Source organism: Pyrgilauda ruficollis, unplaced genomic scaffold, assembly GCF_017590135.1.
Source record: "Pyrgilauda ruficollis isolate IOZ18807 unplaced genomic scaffold, ASM1759013v1 scaffold25, whole genome shotgun sequence".
Taxonomy (NCBI): Eukaryota; Metazoa; Chordata; class Aves; order Passeriformes; family Passeridae; genus Pyrgilauda; species Pyrgilauda ruficollis.
The window spans coordinates 16,675,329-16,702,024 of NW_024523822.1; the positions used below are offsets into that span (position 1 = coordinate 16,675,329).

Consider the following 26,696-nt stretch of genomic DNA (forward strand, 5'->3'; position numbering starts at 1 on the left):
GATGCACAGCAGCAGGGTGCAGACATCTCTGTGGGAGAAGGCGACGTGAAGAATGCCTATTATCACGCCTAAGCCTCTGTTTCCAAGAATACATTAAAAATTCACAGTGTCACAGGTTTTGTAGGCCAGAGGGAACTATTATCATCTTCTAGCCTGAAGTCCTGTTGAAGACAAGCCAGACGTCTGCCTCCAGTAATCTCTGCGTCAAGTCCATAATTGTGGTTTGAGCTGCAGTTTATCTCTTAGGACTACGTGCAGTCAGAGGCCTAGATTTGCCTTTTCACTGCCAAACTCTAAACCAATTCAAATCTCCTCCTAGAGACATTCCTTTGCTGCAAGTCAGAGGAGAGTTTAACTATCCAGTGGCTGCCTGAGCTGCTATGGAATAACACCCCTCAGAAAACAGCAGGCTCTAAAAAAAACGGAGGCAGCATTGTTTCAGCCTGTCAGAGACCATTTGAACATTTTAATTTGTTTTAAGTCTTACACTGGTCTGTTTCAGAAGGTGGAAGTAGTATTGAAACTTATTTTCCTTTTGAAAGGATTTCCTATCCCAATCCGGAAGGTTAAACACACCCATTCTTCCACAGTTCACTTAAAATTGTTTCTTACTGTACATCTGTGAAGGGGAAAACAGACCAAGATAGATATTGTTTCAGCCTCTCTGTTTCCCTCAGAAATAGCCCTGAATATCAAAGAGGGCCCCTGCTGCCCTTTGAGTTCCTCATTATTTCAAATTCACCAAGTCCCTACCAGTGGTGTGGGGAGTACTGTACAATGGGATAAGGCTTCAGTGGATATGTGTAATCTTTGCTTTCAGAGGGATGCTGGCATTTGAAGTGATTACAGGAGAGTGCCTCAAGCACTAGGTGAATGCTGTTCAAAACATTGACCATTTACTCTGGAGATGAGTGAACTAAAGTGCGTTTCATTCCTGCTGTGCAGAGTGGCCATCAGAAAGGGAAGGATATTTTCCTTCTCTCTCCTTTTAGCACATTTCCTTCCTTCTGCTTAAGCTCTGCTGGGAATTCAGTATGAAGCTCTGAACTCAAATAATTAGAAGGACTCAGTAGGATTACATGCTCAGAAGCCACAACCCCTCCAGCAGACCTGCTGCCCAGCAGAGGGAATGCTGTCAGTTCTAGTGGCCACTGCATCCTCGGAGTGTGTTACTGTTGGGTGCTCAGCACCACCTTCCACTGTGCTCACCCCCTCATGCAAGGGGCTTGCCACTAGATAAAGGGTGCTACAGTGTCATGGTTTGGCAGAATATCTCTCAGGTGTACTTTCCAGAAATGCTCTCATAGCTTTTGTATGGGAAGCTCTTTGTCCCCAGTACATTAATTAGATCCTGGAAAATTTTCTGGGACAGATAAAACAGCATTCATGTGCTATCCATAAATGTGTGTGTTATCTAAAGTATGCCAACTATTCTGTTCATTTATGGTTCTGATTTTATATGAAGTGTCAGCCCATGAGTAGTGAGAACAAGTTTATTTTAATGCAGCTGATTACACAATAGTGGAAGAAAAAAAAAATAGGCTGACATTGGTCTTGCATAAATTTTTTAGAAGAAACTTTCCCTTAGGACTAGTTTTCAAACTGTGAATAGCTTTAACAGACTTATATTTGAAAGAAGACAGCAGTGGTCTTATAAACAGACTGATTTTTAAGAATTATACAATTACTGGCAATGTAGGGTTATTTCTCCCAGAGCACAAGTACAGATCCACACGTCAGCTTGCATAGGTTAACATAAGGCTGTCAGATGTAAGTGTTAAAGGAATTCTTAATCTGCTCACTATAAGGAGACTTTGTTCACAAATAGCTTCCTGCTATCCAGATCCAGAGTGTGTTGCTGAACTACGTGCTGATAAACACAAGGCAGAGGTGTATTTGTTGTCAGACAAGCTTGCTTGCAGGCAAGCACTTAAAAAACACCCAGGTCATGACTTGACCAATCATGTAGAAAAACAATCACCAAACAAAAAAAAATTCTGGAGGTATAATGAAGAGAGGCACATAATAGAGCCCTGCGTGGATGATTTACCTGATTCTGACTTGTCAAATGAGCACAATCATTCAGTTTTTTCACATTGACCAGACATGCTCTGCAAAGTGCAACACTGGCTAAATGACAGTTCATCAAAATGCATGGGAAAGTTAAAAAAAAAAAGGAATTGGTTTGTCTGCTAGAGTTCTCCCTGCTCCCATGAATGTCATTAAGGAACTCAAGAACATCTTCAAATACCATCTGTGAGAAATTTTGTCTCCCACTTGTGACTGAAAAGACAGACACCATCAAAATTATTTATCACTAAAAGAAAGCAGCCATAATATTAAGAGTGAAGCAGGCAAATGGGGTGAACAGCATGTATCTTTATGCTGTCCTTTGTGTTTGAAAAATTTATGGACAGATAAAAAGTTGCACACAGGATGGTATTGATTTGATCTGGCAGAACTTCAAATTTAATTTGTTTGGAGGAAAATTATGCCATTACATGGGAAGGCAGTGGGGAACTGCAGAAACTTACTGGTATTTCTTTTCATTTAAAATCCCAGACACCTGTAGGTTGCCTCATCTGTCCCTGGATAAGATGGGAGTTGTAGGTCTGTGTCTACAGTTGCAGAAGTCTTTGAGATAATTCCTCACCCAAGCAGGATTTTCTTGCTATTCAGTTCTGTGATTGAAACCCAACTCAGATGAAATAGCAGAGCATACAGTGAGCTGTGAAGGAAAGCTGCTCTGTGCCAGGAAGGTTGGTCACTTGTTTCAACACTGGACACAGGAAAAGCCACTTCTGAGTTTTGTGATAGTGTTTAGGGGATTTTGATTGCAGACAACAAAGTCTGTTGGTTAAATGACCCAGTTTTCCAAAGATCTCAGCATTTATACGCAGTGTTATTCTGCAGGCTTTTCCTTGGTTCTCTTACTGCTTTTAAGCAAGCCTGCAAGAATTGAAAGCATGCATGGGAAGTGGGGCCAAAAAGATGTATCCCAATACTGAATCTTATTTATTAGGAGAAACTCCAGAGGAATATTTTTATTGAATATTCACTTCTGTACCTCCACAGTATTAAAGAGACCTGTGACTGCTGATGAGCTCTTGATGCCTGGAGCCCCATATGTTAGAAAAACTTTTACGGTATGTCTCCAGTGTTTTTCTTTATTTTCTGCATGTTATATGCGTAGGGCAATGTAAATAGACATTTTCTGGTGGGATAATTAGAGCTTATTTATATTTGCTGAGGTTTGTACTTCAAAATCCCAAACTCCATTATCAGTACTTCCACAAATTTCAGGTCTGATTCAGCACTTGTTTATTCTGTCTTTATGCCAGTGTGATACTTAAAAGGGGTGTAAAATTACATAAAGCCAATAACATTTGCATTATACAAACTTATCCGGATTTGGTGCTCCTGCTTTGCAGGAGTGGATCAGTGGAGTGAAGTTTTCTAGCAGGCCTTTCTACATGATGGGACAGAAAATTTGACTCACGTACATTATTGGAGCCTTTCTTTAAAAATATTCCTGAACCTAGTCATTGGAAGCATTGCTTTTACAACCTCCTAGTTCAACAAAGAAACTTAATTAAAAGCAAGAGGAATCACTTGGATAGAGCCTTTCCTATGAGTGACGTAGCAGCCGGTACTCTACTATGTGTTGGAAGTACAGAGATGTTGAAATTATGTCTGGGACCATTTAGAAGTTGCCCCCTTGAATTTCATGAAGCTGCTTGAAAGTGATCATATCCTTTCTTCTTTCCAGATTGTTGGTGATGCTGTGGGCTGGGGCTTTGTGGTGCGGGGGAGCAAACCCTGCCACATCCAGGCTGTGGACCCCAGTGGGCCAGCGGCCGCGGCTGGAATGAAGGTGGGTTCTCAAAATGGGATGGTTTCCCAGGGAAATTTGTGCTGCTCAGTGAACGTCTTGGGCTGCCTGTATTTGGGGAGGGAGAGATGCTTTTGTTTCCAGTGTTGAGTGCCTTTGTCTCAGTTGCAGGCATTTGTGCATGGTGAGTTCTGTTGTCTTTAAACCCCCTCCTGTTTCTTTTCTTCTGTCCTTGAGATTTTTGAAGTCTCTTTTTCACATGAGATTCGATTATGCTTTCCAAGTTGCTCTCTTGACCTTTTTTCTCTTTTTGAAGGGTGGGTTTTTATTCACATCGTTGGCTGGTTTTGGTGGTGGTGGAAATGTTCTTAATTTTTGATGGATTTTTTTGTTTTAGTTGAATTTTTTTTTTCCAACTCTGCACAATTTTAGCATCCCTCTTTACTTTCCAATTTATGTGATTGCTGGTATGCACCCTCTGGACTTTGCCTTTGTGGGAACAGGGCAAGTCAGACATACCTAGTGAGAGTGAAGCTACCATAGCCCATTGTTCAGTGTAAAGCAGTTAAGATTCAAGATAATTTCGAAAGAACAACAGATGATACTTTCCTAAAGAGCTGAAATAGCTTCATAAGTGATTTAAGAATCAATAAATACACATTCCACTTTTAGCTTTTGCACTGCAATGCAGAGCCCATTGACTTACCTGTGGGCTTGGAACACATCCTGCATATATCTGTGAATTAATCTCTGCCTTGTACAAAGAGAAAAATAAAGACAAAGTAATATGTTAAGTACAGATAAAAGCAAGAAAATTAAGTTAGCTACTACACCTGCTCCAATGGCCAGAAAGATTAAACTACCCATTTATGCCATGCTTTATTTTATAGTAGCAACACAGGTGAAGGTTTCAGGTGTGTTCTACCTGTTCCCCAGTTTGCCATGAATTTTGTCCAGCCTTCTGATTAATCTCTCATTCCCATCACACTCACCCCAGTTGCCTCTCACCTGTCTATTCACACGCACCAAGCTGGAGGCTCCAGGGATGCACATCCTGCCCGCTGCACAGTGCCAGGCCTGCCATGGGACCCTCCTTAGCAAGTGCAGGACAGGGGTTTCTGCTCTCTGGCTGCTGATTCTTTTCTTAATGGAACTTTCAAGAACATACTGTCTTTGAAAGTTTTTTTTTAGAACAGGTAGGCAAAACCCTGGGGACAGGGAATGGCAGCTGCAGAGCTTGTTGGTGCATGCAGCACCCAGACACATCCTGGTGGCAAAGAAGCTTGAGTTCTGAGGGAGCTGGTAGTTTTTTAATATGTTTTATACAACACCTAAATATAAAATACAGTTACAATTATTATATGAAGAGTGTAATTTTCAAATAATGATTCTGCCTAAAATGTAAAGGGCCTAAATTTTAAAATAATTTATTAATTCATGTGTTTGTTCTAGATCCTGAACTTGGGAGTTTAGTATTTTACAGTAGCTTTTATTCTCTGAATATAGAAGCTAGCAGTACAGTGGAGCAATTCTGAAACCTGACTTGTAAAAACAACACTGCGGTGTCATATGTGTAATCCCATGGGGTTGCAGAGGTCTGCCTGAACCATTCAAGACTGAAGAATGCAAAATAGTTCACTGTCCTGAGACCAGCAAGCAGTGTTGTAAAACTGGTATATATTGCCTTGATTTTACACAAGGACAGATCTGATTATTTTCAAAGCTGTTATCTTTACGTGAAATGGTTTTTTTCAGAGCAGAATTGCACATAAAAATTTATAGCTGTATATGAGATGAGCTCCTCTTTAGATACAAAAATTGTTGCCCCATTTTTGGAAATTCTGAATACCTTTAGCCTAGTGAAGAGATGGTGTTTTTCTTTGAAAATAAGGGCTTTTGTTAGGTGTTCCCATGGCAATAAGTATGTAAATCATAGTGCAGTATCTGAAATTTTGAAAAAATCTATGTCACTTAATCCATCTGTTTACAGAACTCCTCAATCTGTCAAATTTAAAGAAATCAAATGACAGGCTGTAGATGACAGCTCCTTGAAATGAAACATTCCCCTGTGTGGAAGCTGCAGGAAGGGCACTTTGAAAACAGGCTGGGCATGGTAACTTCTGGTGGGCTGGTGCAAGAGGCTTTTGTCTGCAAAAGAGTGCTACACCAAAGAAGCGCTAACAAGGAAAGTTGGCTATGATGAAAAGGGCAAGAATTTGAAGAAGAGCCAAGCCTTGGCTTTGCAGTTTGTAGAAAAGTTCTTGGCAGTAGCAGCAGGGATTTTCCTCCTAAGGAGATGCATCCACTGTAATTGTTTTTAGAATGTCTTTATTTGTAAAGCTTGTGATTTTGCACTTGCCTGCTTTGGAGAGCACTATTTTACTCTCTTTGCATTATGCTGGATATACTGTTGAGAGAGGACTGCTGCCTACAATGTCATTGTAGGACCTCGGTTTGTGCATTTACAATTCTACCACGTATCACAGAAACCAGTAAACCTTCCAGGCTCAACCTACCTGCTGGACTTAGTGGTGGCTTGCTTTCAGTATGAGCTTGCCTGGGCTCTTGGCCTGCTCTGAAGTGCTGTGAGTTGGGAGTCTGAGTAGAAAACTCAGTGAGCTGGGGACAGAGCTCTGGCCATCTGCAGTGGCTGTGCCCGGGCACGGCGAGCGGCTGGGACACGTGGGCTCTGCCACACACGTGCACCTCAGCGTGGCAGCACTTGCCATCTCCTTATGTGTGACATCCTCTTCTGGGGGAATTTCCAGACAATTTATTTCTGACAAAATCCCTACTAGCAGGATCTGCTGGAGATGTGTGAGAGGCTGTAAGCTTTAGGATTTGATACCTCTTCTGGGGCTGGTAAATAGGATTACCACTCACAGTCTGAAGTTTCAGGTGTGAAGCTGAGAAAATAATTTAATAAATATCTAGTCAATTAGCTTTATTAAATATTTTTGGACCTGGTTTGCTGAAGGGTATTTGCCTGTGACAGTGTTGTGAGAAGAGTGGTTGCTGCAAGTGCATTAACAAGTGGGAGCTGGGGGCGACACGAGGCTGTGAAAGGAGTCAGTGTTGTGATGCCTTCTTCTAAGTTATTTGCAGCTCTGTATAGCTGTCTGCTGCCATCAGACAGCTATACAGAGCTGCAAATAACTTAGCAGTGCTATACATCAGCAGTGCAGGCAGCAACAGCAGGATTTCGAAGTTCCCTGGTTGCTTTAATATTCATTATTGACTGTCTGAAAAATCTGGTTCTCTACAGATGGCACTGCTAAATATTGCCAGCTGTTGTCAGTAAAACTATTTTTCTCCTTTTTCAATGATTTATTCTGTAAGTTCATTTCTGCTTTTAAGGTGCAAGTATTTTTTGAGAAGTTACAACTTGACTTCAGACTAGTGATTTAAATTATGCATCACATTGTTATTTAATGTGACATAACTGCAACAGAGTGTGATGGAACAAGAAAACCTGGCTAAGTATGAGGCTTGTGAGAGAGACAAATTAATCACTCATTTTGCTGATCATCTGTTCTTCCCACTGGCTGAAGAAATCTGTGCCCTACTCAAACTGCTAAAAGAAAGCTGTCTGGTTCCTTAAACTGATTCTCAGCAAATTAGTATTTATAGTTGTTACACCTTAGGTCCTCAAATCATACAAATTGCCAGTGGCTGTTTAAGCTTTTCAAGCCTAGTTCTTCTTCATTTCAGCAGCAGGGAGTCAGTAGCAGGGAGTTTGAAGGACCACGTGTTGCCACTGGTACCAGCACCTTCTGTTTGGAGCTCAGCTTGGGAGCTGTAATTGCAGCCAGGACCCTTTCAGCATGGTTCTGCTCTCCTGATCTCTAAAAGCTGGAAGAGATCAGCCTTGTAAATTTTCTGCCTGTGCATTTGTCTTCTGAATTCACAAATGATTATTTCAGGTCCAGTTTCTCAAATGATTTCACTAGCAGAATAAGAACCAACTCTCAAGTGTAATTGAGATGCCACTGTGTCAAGAAGCCAATGGATGTCACTTCTTCAAGGTCATCAAGCCCATTTCATGCAGTCAAAGGAACATCTGTACTATCTGATTACTCCAAAGGATTCAAGTACTGCCACAATCACAACATATTACAGACTTGTAACATGGAAGACTAAAAGGCACACATTTTAAGTGTCCAGCAGGGTGAAAACCAACCCAAAACCATGTGATGTCAGAGGAATTGCCAATGCCTTATATTCCTGCAACTGGAAGAAATTTGAACAGTGAGATTCTCATGAAGTTGAATGTACCTCAAGCTACAGAGAAACACAAAACCTATTTGATGGTCCTTGCCAACCTGACCTCAAACATGTGGATTGCATAACTGTTTGTCAAGCAAGATAAATCAGTCTAAAAAATCCTTAAAAAAAACCCCCTTCCCCCAGAAAAAAGTATCCCAAGTCCAATTTCCAGTCTTTTACAGGATAGTGGAAAAGGTAGAGAAGCATTGAAATTGTAGGTGAGAAACTTCTTTGTAACTCCTAAAGGCACCCTAGTGGGAGCTTGAAAACTGGGATTTATACTGTATCAATAAGGCACAAGGTACATGCGTCCATTTAACCCTCTCTGTGAAGATCAGGAAAGAGAAGATGCCTCAGTGTTTGGTGCTGGGCCTCTGGCCCTTCAAAGTACTCCAAGGATGCCTCAGTGCTAATTGAAGCTATCTGAAGGGTACTTTCATTTTTTCATGGAATTGAGCTTTAAATGAGAAGATGGAGTAGGCTTGGATAAATATTTATGCTGTGCACTAGCATATGGTGTTGTTGAAGCAGATGCAATTCAGTCTTAGAATTCTTATCTTATGCCAACATGTTACTGATTGTAGAAGAGCATAAATTACATGAGTTGCCATCTGTTTTCAATTACAGCATGAAAACACTGAGGCAGGTTGGGATTTTCCTTTAGCTGTGTTATCAGCTCGCTGCCGAATTCGATAATTACATTAGAGTGAGTTGAGAATGGATGTATTTGGTAATGTGAACACTCAGAAAAAGTTGCTGACAAACTGCTTTCATAGCTTGTCCATAAATAGAGAAGCAGCAGAGTTAAACATGCACTAGCACTACCCACAATGAATGCCACTGGTGTAAGGCTTGAATATAAATGTATATATAAGTTTCAAACACGTCTCTGTAAGTGCTTCATTTTCTGATAGTATTTATTTATAAACTATAATATAAAGGTCCATTCTCCTCCACAGAAATGTGGAAACTGTATTTAAGCATCTATGACTTTAGAAAAATCTAATTTTAAGAAAATCTAATTTTTTACCACAAAATCAGTCTGGTTTTGCAAAGCCAAAGAAAATTCAAAGATGTTCTGACTCTGTCTTTCACTTAACACAGCAGTAACCAGGACCTCAGATTTTATCTGCTATTGTCCAGCATGGAGATTGGAGAGTGAACCGAGTAGGGTAGCATTAGCCTCAAACATCATTGAGATCATGCTTGAGAAGAGTGGTTGTTACATTACAGAATCAAAGAATGGGTCATGTTGGAAGGAACCACAGAGAGCCATCTGGTGCAACCTCCCAGCTCAAGCAGGGTCATCCTGGAGCACACTGCACAGGACTGGGCCCATCCAGTAGGGGGGATTCCACAGCCTCCCTGGTCAATCTGTTCCAGTGCATGATCACTACACAGTAAAGAAATCCTTCCTTGTGTTCAAGTGGACCTTCCTGTTCTTCACTTTTCCTTCCTTGTGTTCAAGTGGAGCTTCCTGTTCTTCAGTTTTTGCCTCTTGTCCTATTGCTTGGAACCACTGCTAAGAGCCTGGCCCATCCTCTTGGTACCCTCCATTTAGCTAGACATTAATGAGGTTCTCTTTCAGTCATCTCTTCTTGAGGCTTAACAGGCCCAGCTCCCTCAACCTTTCATTGTAAGAGACATTCTCCAGACCCTTGACTGACTTTGTCGCCCTCCACTGGACCCACTCCATTTTTTCCATGTCTCTCTTGTACTGAGGAGCCCAGAACTGGACACAGCACTCCAGATGTGCCTGGCTGGGGAAGAGGAGAGAGGCAGGATCACCTCCCTTGACATGCTGCCAATGCTTTCCCTAATGCACCCCAGGATACCACTGGCCTTCTTGGCCACAAGGACACGCTGCTGGCTCATGGACAGTTTGTTGTCCATCAGGACCCCCAGGTCCTTCCCTGCAGAGCTGCTTTCCAGCAGGTTGGCCCCCACCCTGCACTGCATGGGGTTGTGCCTCCCCAGGTGCACGACCAGAACATTAGGACATGTTAAGAGCATAGCAATGGTGACCATAATGTTGAACAATTTGATGAACAGTTTGGATGGCTTTTTCATTATTATTTATTTAATCCTTAGTGGAAATCTTTCTAAAAGACTCTAAAGAAAAAAATAAGTAAGGCTGTGCTAGTCAGGAGCATAATGATTCAACAGAAGTTGGAAGAGATCAAATATTTGTGAATGTGAAAATACTCAGCTCTGCCATCAAAAACGTGTTCTTGATTGGTTGTGCTTGACAACTTTTTAACATGTATAGCACTCACTGTGCTTTCCTGATCAGTGAGTGAATCTGTGCCTGGGTGTTCCTGCTCTGTGTCTGCCTTCCCTTCTTGGTCTGTGGTCATCATTTGCTCAAGTGGTTTGCTGGTGAGCTGTGGTGATGCCTCCCTGACTGTCCCAAGGTTTCCACTTTCCCTGTGTGTATTTAATTAACCTCTATGAGTAGTTCCCAAATTTTTAGATTGAATCTTTTTACCACTTCTACATAGGTTGGACCTACCCTAAAACCACATTACTCTTACTATACTGGGATTAATGCCATGAAAATTATCACAGTAACATGCTTCTGTGAGGACTTGGCAGAAAACTGCATTGCACCCCTGTCCTCTTGTCTGGGAGTTCTGTGAATTCAGCCCTCTCACCAACGCAGAGGTTTCACTAACTGAAGAAGAAGGTGGTTTTGAAAGCTGCATTGTGTGTCACTGCCAGAACTTTGTTTAGTTGCCAGAAGGATACAAGGTTTGGCAAATTTCTCCTTTTTTTCATTGGAGGCTACTACAAATGCAACAACAGCGTCTTTATGTCCTTGACCATCCTTTGCATTAGCACAGTGACTTTAGGTTGGTTGAAATAATGGAAGTTTTTTCCTCAGTACTAGGAATCCCAGTGCAAAATTGGATATCTCTCTATTGCCCCTTCACCGCACCAGCTACTCTGTCCATTTTATTTCTTCTCTGTGTTGGAAGCCCTGTCATTGTTGAACCTCTGTGTCGGGAGACTTGGAGACTGTTCCACTGGGCTGCTGGTGAACCTGCCCCATGGTGGCCACAAGGAAGTCATAGTTTGGATTTGTATTCTCTTCTTTTTTCCTGTCACAAACCTTCTGTGCAATACTGACCATTTCCCACCAGAATTCTTGTATTTTGGTTTGGGTTTAAATAGGGATGGAAAATGTCAGAAAATCTGACATATTCTCAAACATAACCAAAACATTTGATGAGTAGATCTGTTTTGGCACCTGTACAGACAGATAAGTTTGCTAAAGTTTCTTTGTTTCTTTGTGGGAGGCGTGACTCACATCATAAGATCCAGGTTTTCCAGTCTCAGTGCAGAGATTTTGCACACTGGGCCCAGTGACTCCCATGCAGAAATGTTACAGCTCCCCAGGTTTCAAATGTCAGTTTGTACAGCTCTCCTCTTCCTAAGCCATCCTTCTCCCCTCCTGAAATTTGTGTTTGTATTTACTCCAGATACTTTCTTTGTGACATCCCACTCTGCCACCCCTGCTCAGGTTGTAAGTACTCTACAGACAGACACTTTCTATTTCCAGTGTTACCATATTCCAGTCTCTGCTGATCTTTACAAAAATTCTCCTGTTATGCTCCATTTTTCACTAATAAATCATTAGACTCTTAATTGTGAAATTTTAGTTCTTTTAAAGGCATAATAAAGTTCCTGTTATCTTCTGACATGCCAGAATTTCATCCTACATTCCTACTTTTTTTGGTGGATCTCAATTTTTTTCTGCTTGTTTCCTTGGTTTGCCTTGCTTCTTTGTCCCACAGACTTGTGTAAGGATAAGTTTGTCTTGAAGAAATCTCTTCTGAGGCTGCAGAACTTCTGAAACTGTTCTGGAAGGTTAAGTGAACCCCACCCTTGTGCACTAGCCTCAGAGTGCACAGCCGCCACCAGGTAGTTGGGTCTGGGACTGTGCTTGCTTCAGTGGATCGTGAGCCTCTGTTCTTATGAGACAGTGGACATAAAATGGACTGAAAAATCAGCCATCTTTATCTTGTACTAGAGACCAGGTGCTTGCTGTGACTATCTGGAACTGTTCTATGATGAAGAAATCAAAACTTGGCATGTAAAAGTTCACACACTGAGATATGAGGGGAAAGACCCCCCACCATGCAGTTGGGAGCATTGACGCAAGCGTCACGCCAGCAGGATGTGAGCTGCAAACTGCACACACAAAAGAAAACAGAGAAAAATTCTTTTCATGATTGTCAGACCTGGTTTTGAACAACAGGATCCATGGTGCTCACTATAGAGAAAGGAATTAAGACAGTGGGAATTCCCAGGTGAAATATAAAAATAGTGAGTTCAACTTTTTGAGTCCAAATTTCTCTAACATCTTCCCCCCTGCCAAACAGGACACAGGTTTAACAAGGTTTTACTTGCTTATCCCAGATCCAAATTTTGGCCTGCAGAGAAGTATTAGGTTTCCAATGTCTCTGTGTGATTTTTCCTAAAGACTCTTCTAACAGAGAGAGTTTTACTGGGCAATAAAATAACTTTTTTTTCTCTTTACAACAACTGAAACCTTATGTGAGTACAGCAAGTTTCATAATATCTCAGAGCTCCTTTTTCTGCAGTCACAATGGTGGGGTTGGCTTTAGAATTGAACTTGTTTGTAGGCCTGTCACCTAAAATGCTGTTGGGCAACAAGTGACCCACTGTACTTTTGTCTGTATGTTGGCTCCTTCTCATCAATAGGAAATACAAATTAAAAAAAAATAAATCTGCAGCTTCATTATTGGAGATCAGTGGATTTTCTAAATTTAGTCACATTATTTTAATAAATTATAGTTTTAAAAATTCTTTTCAAATAAACGGTGTTTTATGACAAGATAACCCAGATATCTGAACACCCTGCCTTTATGAAAGTGTTTTCTTGATTTTTTTCTGGAGTCTTACAGCTGTAACCATTCAGAAAGAAAGACAGCAGCACCATAGAACAGGGCTGTTCTTGTGTTTTGATACAGCTTCCAAGTTCCTGTGTGGTCTATAGGCCATTGGATGGTGAGATCTAGCGCCTGAAGGAGGAGCTGGGATCTCCCCCATGCTGGAGCTCTCGTAGGCTATTGCAGGTCACTCCCAGGTAATCCAGGCTCTCTAAAGAGACTGCTGCCAACTGAAAAACTGATCTGCAGAATGCCTGAAATCTTGAAAAGGTTATCCTAAGTGTCTGTAAAAAAGACATAGAATTAGAGGCCAGCTCAGCAAAGAGCTATCATTTTGAACTACTTTTGCTCTCAGCTGAGGATGGAAACCATTTTGTAGTACTTGGTTTAGTTGCAATACTCATTTCACTTGTTTCCTTGGAGAGTTCCTCAGATGCTGTTGGTTTTACAAGTCCGTGGCTATCTCAGCTCTCTGCCCTGAGCACTTCAAGGATGCTGCTGCTCCCCAGCTGCTGCTCTAAACACTCTTGCCTGCACTTCTCCCTCCGTCTCTTTTCTTGTTGCTGCTCAAGACACAAAGTGGCTTCCTTTCATGGTATAAGCAAATGATTCGGGAAGCACGTTGCATTCAAGCCAAGGCTCTGTTTAGCTAGCCAAACACATGGAAAAACAATTGCACTTTTGTCTGTGCAAACAGAGAGCAGCTGTTTGTCTCAAACAGCGCAGACTGTTCCTGCTCATGACACGCTGGATACCAGAGGGTGCTGAGGGTGCCTTGCATGATCTGTCTGCCCCTGTAATTCCCTTGCTTGTACTTCATGACTGTTTTTAACCAATATGGGGCTTAAATGAACTACAGTTCAGCATAATTATATTTGACCATGTAAGTAAACTGATACATATTTTTAAAGTTCTTTATTCATTTTGTGCAATTTTGTTTTAGCAAATATGGTTTAGCTACAGATATACCAGGAAAAAAAAAGACCCCAAAAGGTCAACCCAAGCACTAAAAGACATTATTTCTAAGCTTAGACTTTGTTCTTCTGACACTGATGCAGTATTTTACCCAGAGCCATCTTTAGCCATTCGAGTTATTTAACATTTTCAGGACTGTTCTGTGGTGGGTATCAAATTGCACTATACAATAAAAATGCTTATAAAGTTAGACATGCAGTCACTGGTTTGCTTTCCTGATGTGGCCCAGCCTGGTCCAGCTTTACCTGTGGGTATTTCTCACTGGGACTCACATTAAGCCAGTGATTTTACACACCAATTCCCAATTAGGGCCATGGAAAGCAGTGACCTATATTCCCCTACTCCATATTTATGGATGGTTTGTGTTTCAGGGTATTATGTTCTTATGTTATTACTCTCCAGATATGTACAGATAGCGTTAATTTACCTTTGTGAATAATTCCTGCTCAGCTGATCTGTCAGCAAAACTCCACCACTTGCAGAGCTGAGACTTGTGCAGCCCAAGAGACTCGTGCTCCAAAGCAAGAGTTGTTCTCATGGGCTCTTAGGTCAGCTCTTTTCCTTCTCTAATTTGTCCTCTCTGTTTGTGGAGTTTGCTCAGCAATGGTTTAATTCTCTTCCTGGTGAAGAAAAAAGGACTTGAATTCCCACAGATTCCCATCATTTAGAAGGCAGGAAGGGAGGGAGAGACTATATGAACCAATGATGAAGCCCTTGAGAATCTATGACTTTTTATACTATGTGACTTACTGTATTATGTTATAAAATAGATATTACTTTATTACATGCTCTTTTTTTTTGTAATTCGCAGTTTATAGATTATGTTGTTTAATTCATACTGAGGGGTTTTTTTTTCAGTTGGAGACCAATTTGTTTGGAATACTATAAAAAATTCAGCCTCTTTTTAAAAACTGAAAAAAAAATGTAATATATATATATATATAATGAAAATGTGTAATGAAGCCTTGCTCAGGCAAACCATCCACACCACTCTGCAGTAACAAACCAAGATTGAGCACAAGAATGATGAACTTCTATTTTAATTCTGTAAATGGAGTTCACTTTCTCTGCTATGGGTTGTAGTGTGCTCTGCAGGTACCCAGTTTCTAGCCCCCTGATGGAACAGTGGGTCAGCTTCACACTGCTGTAAAGAATGAACAAGAAACACATCTCTCAAGAGACAAAATCTTTTTTATGCAAAGCCTGGATACTTGCCTACTCCCACACCACCCACTGTACAGCCAATTACACTTTCACTAGAGATCTTTACAGAACTGAACACACATCTGCAATTTATTCTGTTCCATCCAGTAACCTCAGTTATGGAGGAAAGGCCATGGTATGATTTTTTAACCTTCCAGCAACATGCAATTGGTTGTGAATTGTGAGGTTCCAGCTTTACTTTACTAATCCTGTCAAGTTTGCATGAACTCTTTAAAAAAAATACCAAAGATAAAAATCTAACTGGAAACATAACCTTTAGGACCTCTGATTTTTATCTCTTTTCCTCATTCCTTTGTGACAGTGTAAAGCTTAGGAGAGTGAGAGCAAAAAATTCAGTGCTGCCTCTGTTTGCTTTTAAGTAGAAGTTAGTCGTAGATCTTAGGCTCTTCTGTGGTACCACATCCAGCATCTCTGCAGCCTGGCCTCTCTGCTGGGCATAGGGATTCCTTTGCTTTATGGCTATGGGTGACCAATTAAAACAGAAGAAATCCTGTATCAGCATAAATGCAGGCTGTGTGTGCAAGTGTGTAAAAGAAGCTGAGCTCTGTGCTCTCTCTCCTCCACTGTTGGTCTCCTGCCTCAGATTTTTCTGCACTTGTTCTTACATCCATCTTGCCATTGATTTCACTGGGACTTTAAGTTATCTGAAAACTTAAGGCTGCAGTTACTGGTCTGTGTAAGGTCTGCCAGGAAGGTTGCTCCTATCTTCACCTCCTTTTTATCTCCCTCTTTCCCTTTGCCTTCAACCAATATGTGTCTATTGCCTCCTTCCTCCATCCGTGTCAGGCACATCAAGAAACTTACTTTGCCTGTAGACAAGCCCTTTGATTTATTTATTTTTGCTGGCACGGGATGAAAAGGATGAAAAGGGAGGGGTGCCTGGCTTTGGTGTGCTGCTCCCAGAGCCAGCACAAAGGGACAGGAGCATCTCCTGGGACTGCAGGCACCAAGTCCTGCTATGAACCTTCCTCCCCCTTGAAAGGGGTTTGACATCTGAATCCACAGACTCCTTGGCAACTCAGGTTGAGTGTATCCCTTTCTGTGAGTAGAAAGAGTCGTGAGGTCCCAAATCAGATTACTGATCCAGCTTTAAATAAGCAAACATTTTTTTCCACATTTCTTTTAGAAGTAAAATTATGTTTTTGTGCTCTAAAAAGGGGGAAACCTCATTGTCACTAAGAGTGTTGTCACCAAGGGTTTTGTATACAAACCCATGATGTGGTACGTGAGGCAGAAGGTGATGATGTGGTAATTGGCTGGGAAGATTTTTTCAAGAGATCTAACAACCGGCAAGGCAAACCTGTGTGGTTTTCCACTTGTAAATAACTCCTTTCTAGTTGGTAACAGCAATGAAAAGTACAAATGGTGTAGTTTTTTGTTCCTTTGTGACAAAATAACAGCCTTAAGTGGAAGTTTTTACTTTCACTCATTTCTCAATTCCTTCACATTTCATATTTCAATTAGATTTTAAAAAATGACACCTTGATTTCCATCTGTTTGCTTGGAGGGCAGTGGTGCTTGGGAGGCAGGAGTGGGAGGAATGTTTCCGAGCATCTGCAGAGGAGCAAAGGGGCATGCAAGGGGGAAAGGATCCCATTGGAAAGATACCTCTTCTTTTAAAATGTTGGAGGCTTGGATGTCCTCTTCCTCCTTGCAGAAAGCTGGAAAGCTGTGTTTTAGATGTTATGTTCCTGTAGCACCTAAGCCTTGCCCAAATTTTGCTGAAATATGTCAGCAAGACAGGAAAAGCCAAAGCAGCTGTATTGACTCTTGAAACAAGCAATGGTAAAGGCTGTATTTTCTTTTTTTTTTTTGCTTTGTGTTTTCCTTCTCAGTTTCAGGAGTTTAGTAACCTTCCCAGGTGAGGGCTGTGGCTTTACCACGGAAGTCAACCAGAATGTTTTCAATTTTAGAACTGGCCCAGAGCTTTCAGAAGTATCTGAAGTGTGAAAAGTTTGATTTGTTGGGTATCCTGCTGATGACATCTCCAGGTCACTGCCAATTGCAAAATGTTAACTCTTCAGCCCTGATTTCATGGGTGCCCATAAGGAAGGGTTCTTACTGAGAGCAAAGCCTGATATTTAATAAAAATCAGGATCTTGTGGGTCTCTCATGCACACAGAAAACAGATGGGTTTGCTAACCACATATGGAGGACTTTCCTCTGGAAGATCACAGTGAATTTCAGAATACCGTAATGAAACAATTATGAGTTGGAGCTATTCAAACCTCCCAGCTGATCCTTGTCCCTGCCGGATTAGTAGGACATGAAAAAGCATTTATTTATAATTATTGAGGGTATCTGCATAACAGAAATATAAACAGACTGTCTCTGTAATGGATTTAATTTTAATTTTCATTAGCAAGAAAAAAAGCAAAAATATTACCATTGGGATATAATTTTCTTTTTGAAATAGTTATATTGTCAATTCTGGTATGAATTCTACTCTATAAAATAGTCAAAATACACTTTTGTTTGAACAGCTCTGAAAGAAGTTATACTCAGAACCTTTTATTTTTGTTCTTAGGAAAATTACTGAACAACTTTTCAAGGTTGAAAATAACTCCTACATTTGCCTAATTTATAATTTTTACTTGATGCTAATAAGTTTTTTAAATTTTTTTTTTTAAAAAAGAGACTAAAAAGAAAACAATATATTTTGTCATGCATTTTGGGAATGGTTTGTGTGACTGGCAATTATCTGTGTGACTTTGGCGTCACATCAGATGATAAGAAGAAATAGTACTCAAGGAAGCATGTCCCAAACAATCCAAGTGTATGTAAATCACTGTGGATAGAAATGATGAACAGAGCAAGGGGTTAAATCCAGTCTGCCTCATGCTGGATGACTGAGCCTGCCTCCTTTCAGGCAGAGCTTTCCCAGCGAGGATGGCTTGTTTCTGTGCAATGTGCTAATAACTTCTGAACTACCTTGGTCTCAAAGGGATGTGCTTTGCTGCAGAGCATGCAGAGCATGGGCCTGCTTTGTCATTTCAGCTGCTAGAAATCTGTTCTGGATCCACACAGAGTCCAGGAGGGAAATCCTGGCTGCTCCGGAGTGAAAAGATTAGTGCATGACTGGATTTCACACTCTCTGCAGCATTTTTAAATATTTTCCTTCATACAGTTACCATGTGTACAGTAATATTCACATTTTCAGTGGAAATTAATTGGTGGCAGTGTTTTCAACATCTCTTTATGCTGTTAGTTGCTGATGCCAGAGCTGCTATCAGTACCAAACAGCCCATCAAACCTTTTTTGTTTGGTTGACCTTGTTGCTGCTGAAGGAGAAAACTTGAGTGTACTGGCATAAACTTTGTGCTTTGCAGTTTTAGACACTGAATATTCCCATTGCTGCCTAGATAATGGGGTGAAGTATCAGTACTGCTGAAAAACAGTACTTTTTGCCACTATCTTTACTGTGTCACTGCATAATCTAGCTTTGAATTTGAGAACTTCAAGCCTGCATTATTTGGTAACATTGATTGCTTTGATACCTATTTGGTCTGCAATTTTAGTAACATTTGTACTTTCCTAAAGAGTAGTTAACAGGCTAAACACCAAAAAACCACTAAAATCCCACAGTCAATCAAACAAACAAACAATCAAAAAAAGCAGAGTGGATTCCAGACACTGACACTGGCACTGAAATGTAAATGATAAATCCTTTGAGAATGAGCACTCACCCCCAGCAGCTGCTGGCATAAAGGACAGTCCCCCACCATCTCCAGCCAGGCTGCCTCGTGGCAGTTGTATTCCTCTTAATCTGGGTGGGTTTTTTAAAATTTATCTCAAATTAAGGTGGCCATGTAATCATGGTCTTATCCTACTGTTTTGAGATATATTATCTGCTGACTGTGCATGGCTGTTACTTGCTTTATACCAGAGATGAGCAGCTGGACTCACTGCATCTATAAATTTAAATGTCATTTTAGGGCAGTCGCAAACAGCAGTGATCACTTAAGTCAAAGTCTGCAGTAGGAATTTCCAACTCTTTATGAACTTTCACAACACCCTTCTAAAAAGCCTAGAAAAAAAAATAACATTTTAAAAGGATTTTAAAGTATATTACATTCAAAAAAGTCCAGCAAGCAAGGTTTAGCTCTACAGAGGAAGCTAACTAAAGTTCACAGTGCAAACAGCATCTGAATATCCAAGGGTCTAGGCTAGCTGCCTATCCTCTAAGAACATTCCTGTAGCATTTATGAATATTAAGGTCATCCTGAGGCAGAACTAACAAAGAATTAGTGACAGGTATGCAATGTTTTTATTTCATGATTGGCTTTAAGGCAGTTGCGCAGTTCCACACCCATGCCTGCAGCCAGTCTCTGCCATCCCTTAGAAGGATCCCACGGCCATCCTCAGCCAGCTCAGCTCCTGCTCAGTGCCAGCTCAGCTGTCCAGCCCTGCTGCAGCAGCCCCCTGCGAGGGCAGGGGCTGTGGTTTGGCCAGCAGGCAGTCGTCCCAGCAGGAAAATCAAGGGGTGTGGATGTACATCTGCAGGGCAGCTTGGCAAGACTGAGGAGGGGCAGGCAGCCAAAGATTGCCGTGGAGGAAAGAGCAATTACCAGTGAGGGGGAGGAAGGGTTGGACGGCTCCAAGTACAGCACAATCCTGATTTTGGCCAGTAAATGTTATGAAAATGAATTATTCTCCCCTCTTCTTGCCATCTTCAGTCCAATGATAAATGGCATGATGATTCTTTGCTAACTTTTTTAAACTACAGGTTCCCTGATCCTTTTTGTTCAAATGTAAGCCCGAACTTGAATTTTATCTTTTTATGGGGACACCTGGATTTGGTTAAACCTTCTGTATGCATGACGGAAAACCCACAGAAAGACAGAGGTGCTTTTTCTGCTGTCCCTGCTTGCATGAGCTGCTGTTTCCAATGGCGGGAAATTGAAATACTCAACAATAAATGCTTATTGCTCTTATACTTAAAGATTTGAAATCAGTTAGGGGAGGGGTTTTTTTTTTTTCATTTGAGTGTTGCTTTATTTAACTATTATTAGTTCTGTGGTTTTTAGATCACCACATCCTGACCAACAAAATGGTCGGAATTTATTCTGGGCTGTGTCATTTCTTGAAGTCTGAGGGATGAAAAGGGATGGTTATCTCTTGTCAAGCTCCTTGGAGAGCAATGAGGAAATGAACAATAAAAGGTTCTTTGAGGCTCTTTTAACTGTAGTTTATCATCTATTATAGTTACTGATGTGTGGAAACCAACAGAAATATTTTACATGTTTGTAGTTACAAAGCCCTTAACAGCTGCAGCTATGAGCTGAGCAGTTACATCTTCTTGAAATGTGTTTTTATAAATGTAACGTTAAGTCATTGTGTTTTTGTAAACCAGTCTCCTGAAGAAAATTCCTGAGATAATAATATATGGATTGAGTCACCAGTCAGGGCTGGTGAGTGGGTGCTCACTTGCTCTTGCTTGTTTTTTAACTTCAGTAGAACAATACACAATATGAGCATTTTTGGGGCAGGAGTGATGGTGACTAAAATGCACAAAGAAGCACTGCATTTCATTTCCACTAGCTGGATGCAGTGCTGAATGGGAAATCAGGGTGGGGAGAGGAAAACTGAGTGAGTTGAGGGCAGTCAGCATAATAAAGGGCTCAGGACTGTGCAAACCTCTTTCTTGTCACCAGGATTGGAGATACAGCAAATGGCTCCACATTTCTTCATCCCTGAAGGAGCCAGGTCTGGAATTTTCAGAGACACAGCCCTGAGGAGCACTGGTCAAGCAATTGCTATGGAGAGAGCTTTCTACCCCCAGGGTAGTTGCTCTTTATTACCATCTCCTGTTCCTCAAGGGTCTTTTCCTACACTTTTAGGATGGGACTGTGCTCTTCTGTGTATTGCCCTCTCCCCTGCATTTGTCTTCTCATCTGGCCTGGGTGGACTTCTTGCATCTAATCCTCTCCACTGGGGATGATGTAGCTGATAAGCCATGTGGATCTGCTGCAAAGGAGGGCACGAAGGGGGCTGTTCTCAGCGTACGCATTGCTGGTTAATCATACTGCCAAAGGCATGTGATAAAACAAACACTGAGAATGCAGACGTGTCAGCTCTTGTCTTCCACAAGAAATTCACTCTTTGGCACCCAGACTGCTGTTCACATTGTGCCTGTACCATCTGCATTTACACCATTGCAGCCCTGGTGTGGGTCACTGTCTGGTCTGTTCCTCTGGCAGGGGCATTCCCCAAAGGGCCCTGAATGCCCCTGCCATGATCCAGCATGCAGATTTATCCACTGAACCTGGCCAAGCATGAGTCCCATGCATTGGGATTCCAGTAAGTCAAGAAGTCTGAGAATATGCAACAGTAAAACAAAGATCAGCCATTCAACTTCCAAAAACTGCTTTAAGCCTGAAGAGACAATGTTGTTTCTACTGGTCTGTTTTAAATCAACCCAAATATTATTTTAGAGACAGAGCTATAATTCAGTAAAACTTGATACAATCTTGGAAAGCCATAGAAAGTATTAGGAAATACCACTGGAAGTTGAAACCTACAGATACTGCAATAATCTGCATTTTAAACTAAATAGACATGCCAGTTAAATACTAATTGGACACACTACAGAGGATGACGGGTTACCTTTTCAACAAAAATCCTTAGAATTTAGAAGGCTTTGTCTGCATGCAAAAACTGAACCATTTTCCCAATGCTTCTTGCAGCTGAAATATTTATGTACAGGAAAGATTACTGCCATGGGAGTTCACTCAGTTGTGTCACAGATTGCCATACTTTGGTGATCATTTGGGCTACTGATAAGGCTACTTCCAGGATCTTCAGCTCTGCAGAGGAGTTCTGAGGGTAAGGAGTAAGGTGCAAGGGTCTACCATCCCTTCAGGAGCTGCTGCAGCCACTCTTCCTCATCAGAGTCTCTAAGAAGCAGAGATTGAAGTAATTGGTGACATTCTTTAGGAAATGTTACATTTTTGGATTGGGCTTGCTTTCTCTATAATTTTTCTTAAATTGATAGCTACATTCTGTCCATTTTGCAGAAATACAAATTGAGTTTCACCACACATTTTACTAGAGAGGGAAGTTACTGGCACACAAAAGTTAAGTGACTTGGCATGTGAGAAAATCTGCTTTAGAGCTAGCATTGGAGGACACCAGAGCTGCTTCCCACCTCTCCCACACCATTTCTGTCTTGTGCTTCTGCCTAAATAGGAAAAGTGAAAAATCATAGACTGATAGAATTGTTACTGCTGGAAAAGACTGCTTGCTCTAATAGCATCAAGTCCAGCCATTAAGCTGACACTGCCGTGTTCACCACTAAACCTTGTTCCCTGGAGCCACGTCCACACAGGGTTTTTAGCACTTGCAAGGATGGTGGTTCTGTCCCTTCCCTGGGCAGCCTGTTCCAATGTCTGACCACCCTGTTCCGTGAAGAAATTTGTTCTCATATCACAGAATAAAATAGGTTGGAAAAGACCGCTGAGATCATTGTGTCAAAGCTATGACCAAACACCATTCTGTCAACCAGACCTGGCACTGACCCTCCCCTGGTGCAACCTGAGGCTGTTTGCTCTTGTCCTGTCATTGTTACCTGGCAGAAGAGCAACCCACACAACCCCCTAATGTGCAGGACCTAGGACCTGGCCTTGTTGAACCTCATAAAATTGAGCCCACAACTGATCTGGAGTGTCCATATAAAATAAAGCATGAAAATTTCTGGTGATACCTGTCATATAGCTTCTTTCTTACAGATTCAAGGTGACTTACGGGTAAGATAGCCTTCTAGTGAATGTATTGTTTACATCAAAACATCAGGATGATGTTGTTATTCCCTTAGGCTCCATATTTTTATCATTAAAATTACAGATCTAGACACTACACACACTTTTACCAAACACTGTAATGTTATGATTATATACAGAGAAGTCTTAATGTTTTCGAGGAATCAGTATTATCTTTCTTTTCCTGCATTTTTTACCATGTTGATGTGACTTTCTCTGTGTGTTTTAAGATGTACAGTGATGTTGGTCAGTATATTTCTATCAAGAATATTTTGCTTGAAAATATCCTATGATCATACAAAACCTCCAGTGTTTGTATTTGTTATAGCTTTTACAAACAAAATACTAGCATATTTGAAATTAATTAATAAGCCATACTTGGTGAAGGAAATTAAAACCAATCACATGGCAGTGACATTTGAATCTGTCCTAGTACTGACTTCATCTTCCATGATATTATTTCTTAAAATTTTGATCCATTTGGTTCATGTTACACCGTTGGAGGTTTTGGCACTGAATCTAATGAAGTCATCATCCAGACCTTGCCCTGAGCCTGGAAACATGGTGCATATTTTTACTGTGATTACCAAGAGCTGACTAAAATGATTTCTAAGAAACGTTTAAGACAAACTAAAGGTAACAGCCTGCAATAGCCAGAGCTGTCTTCATAGAATCATAGAATGGTTTGGGTTGGAAGGGAAATTAAAGATCATCTTGTTCCCACCCCCCCTGCTGTCAACAGGGACACCTTTCACTAGGCCAGATTGCTCAAAGCTCCATCCAACCTGTCCTTAAACAGTTCCAGGGATGGGGTATCCACAGCTTCTCTGAGCAGCCTGTGACAGTGCCTCACCACACTCATAGCAGAGCATTTCTTCCTGGTATCTAATCCAAACCAACTCTATTCCAGCTTAAAGCCTTTCCCCCTTGACCTGTTATCCCAGGCCCTTGTGAAAATAGCCTCTCTCCATCTTCCTTCTTGGCTTCTTTTAGGTACTGGAAGGCCACAATAAGGTCACCCAGAAATCTCATCTTTTCCAGCCTGAACAAACCTAATTCCCTTAGCCATAGTTCCTTATAGAAGTGCTGCATCCTTCTAATCATCTTTGTGGCCTCCTTTGGACTTGCTCCAACAGTTGTCTTTCTTGTGCTGGGGACCCCTTAGCTAGATGCCATATTGTTTGCAAAGCACCACTGATACCGTAAAATATCACTGATACAAGAAAAGAATAACATTGCTGTAAGAAAAAAATTATTGATATTGGTAAAAGATTGATGACCTTCAAAAGTTCAAAGATCGGAAATCTGAATTCCACTGATTTGAAAGTTGAATTGATGTTTAAAAAAAAAAAAAAGGAAAATTAACTTGGCAGATTAATTTTAAGAAATGTGAGGGCTTTTAAGAGTACCAAATGAGATGATGCAAAGAGTTCTGCAGGTGTTGTCTGCCCAGGAGTTGATAGTACATCTGTGTAAATGACCTAACAAAATAAAGTCTAATGCATAACTCATTTTGCTGTGTGCTTTCTCCTCAGGTTTGCCAATTTGTCGTGTCTGTCAACGGCCTCAATGTTCTCCATGTGGATTACAGGACAGTAAGCAACCTCATCCTGACCGGCCCTCGAACAATTGTGATGGAAGTGATGGAAGAAGTGGAGGCCTGAGAAGGCACAAAACCCCTATTACTGGACATTTTTGTGAGACAAAAAGCAACAGCCATGGAGTGTCATGACACAAGGCAGCAGAATGTTGCTGTGTCTAAAGAGATGATTTTGCTTTTAGGGGAGGGGACTCTCTTTCCTTTAACAATAATAGCACTGGTGATTATGCTAAGATATGAACAATAGATACCAGCTTATTTTCACTAAGGACTTCTCTGTGCCCAACAGAGACAAGATCAGGGCCTTCTGGTGGTCTGTCCAGCCATGGCTGCATCGGTCAGAACGGGTTCCAGCCTAAGAGGCCATGCATATTTCCTCACAGTCCACTGCTGGATCAAAGCACTTCAGGATGTGAAAGAGCCAAGCACTGTGGGGCCAGGGTGTCACAGATGGTTTCCATGAGCTGCTGACATTGATAAACATTGTCCTGGTGTCCAGCTTTGTCCCTGGAGCACGTGCAGTCACAGTTGCTCGCTCCTTGGGCTGAGGGACAGCTGATGAAATCCTGGCTTGATTACAGTGAAACACGAATGAACTGCAAATGCATGAGAAAAGGTGTCTGTGCTCTGTAGAGGATAGTCTGGTATGAATGCTTGGGCCTTACTGATTACATGGGTTAGTCTAGAAAGAAAATGGAAAAATGTGTGGTCTTTTACAAAAACCGCCTTTGAAAACTGGTCTGTTGGTTTCAATGCTTGTGTGCTGGATTAGGTTCTTGAGTATAAAATATTGATTTTGAGGTTTTTTCCTTACCTGTAAAGGAAAGGTGCCTCAGTCTTACTATCCATCACTTTGGAGAAATTTTGGACATCTTAATTCCCAGAGGAGGAATGTTTGGCAGGTTGTAGTGGGAAATTCACAGTGTTAGCATAAGAAATGATACATCCAGATTCTCCAGTAGCAAAAGCACACTTCAAATTGAAGCAATGTACTTGAATGTACATGAAGCTTATCAGCACTTTCCAATCATCTGATGTTTTGCAAAGAACCAACTTCCCTCATGAGCTGCATTTGACACTGTTACAAATAAAACATTGTATTTAACTGACTCTTATTGTTTCTCAAACAGTAGGATTTTTTCATTGATGAATTAATGAAAGAAATATTTTTTAAAAACATCTATAAAATTTCCGTATTCTGCAGTTAGGTGACTCTTCAACTCATTGTTAAGGGGACTGCATGGGTTTTCTTTGATCTTTGAACTGAATGAATACATCCTGCTGCACAAAATTATATATACATTTTGCAGACTTTCTCTGCTGTCTAAATTTTACAATTAAAGCTTGACTTTCTATATGCACATATCACAAATCATCCAATTCTGGGGTGGGGAAAGTGTTTTTCCTCAAATAATTTTGAAACATGTTTTGTATTAAAAATTGTTCTCACTAAATAAATTGCTCTTTCAGTATGTTTTTCATTCACTCAAACACTTTTACTTCAGAGATACAGCAAGTCTTCAAACTCATGTATACCTGCAGCTTTGTAGGAAGAAGTCCTTTTGTTCTTTGTTTCTGGTTTTGTATATCTATGGTTGTATTTTAATCAAGAAAGCTTTTCATATTCCACTAAAATGCAGCACTGCAGGGAGGTATAAAACTGCAGCTGCTTACTGGATACTAACCAGGCACCAGAGTGTTTGGGGGGGGGTTGTTCAAACTGTCATCTATGACACTTCTGAATCCCAATTGTACTCCCCAAAATTTTGGTACACATGTATACGCCACAGCGGGTTACATTTTACAGCTCATCCAAAATAAATAGCTGGGCACACAATGTTGCATTAGATTGTAATAACTGTCCATGGTATTCACTCAGAACAGTTGGAAACAATCTTGGTGTTCCAGAAATGTTTCAGTATGCTATAAGTATTTTGAGTTTGTGAATCCAGGAACGCTTCTCCAAATATTTCTATTTAATTTTTTTTTATTTTCTTTTTTTTTTCGTATTTTCTTTTTTCCCCCTGGGTTGTTTTGGTGGCTTGACTCCTTTAAAATATAAATTCTGCATGTTAGGTTAAGTTAAATATTACAATTGAAGGATTTTCTTAGCAAAATGCTAATGA

At 40.9% G+C, this 26,696-nt stretch overlaps 1 protein-coding gene across 1 annotated transcript in view; it reads left to right on the forward strand.

Annotated features, from left to right (window-relative positions):
- The window catches only part of DEPTOR (DEP domain containing MTOR interacting protein), a 75,579-nt gene extending 49,537 nt beyond the window's left edge, over positions 1-26,042 (forward strand). The window contains exons 8-10 of the mRNA XM_041470666.1: positions 3,076-3,146; positions 3,770-3,874; positions 24,506-26,042. Of these exons, the coding sequence (XP_041326600.1) occupies positions 3,076-3,146; positions 3,770-3,874; positions 24,506-24,634 (305 nt within the window). The 3' untranslated portion in view covers positions 24,635-26,042. The remainder of the gene's footprint in view (positions 1-3,075; positions 3,147-3,769; positions 3,875-24,505) is intronic.
- The last annotated feature ends 654 nt before the right edge of the window (positions 26,043-26,696 follow it).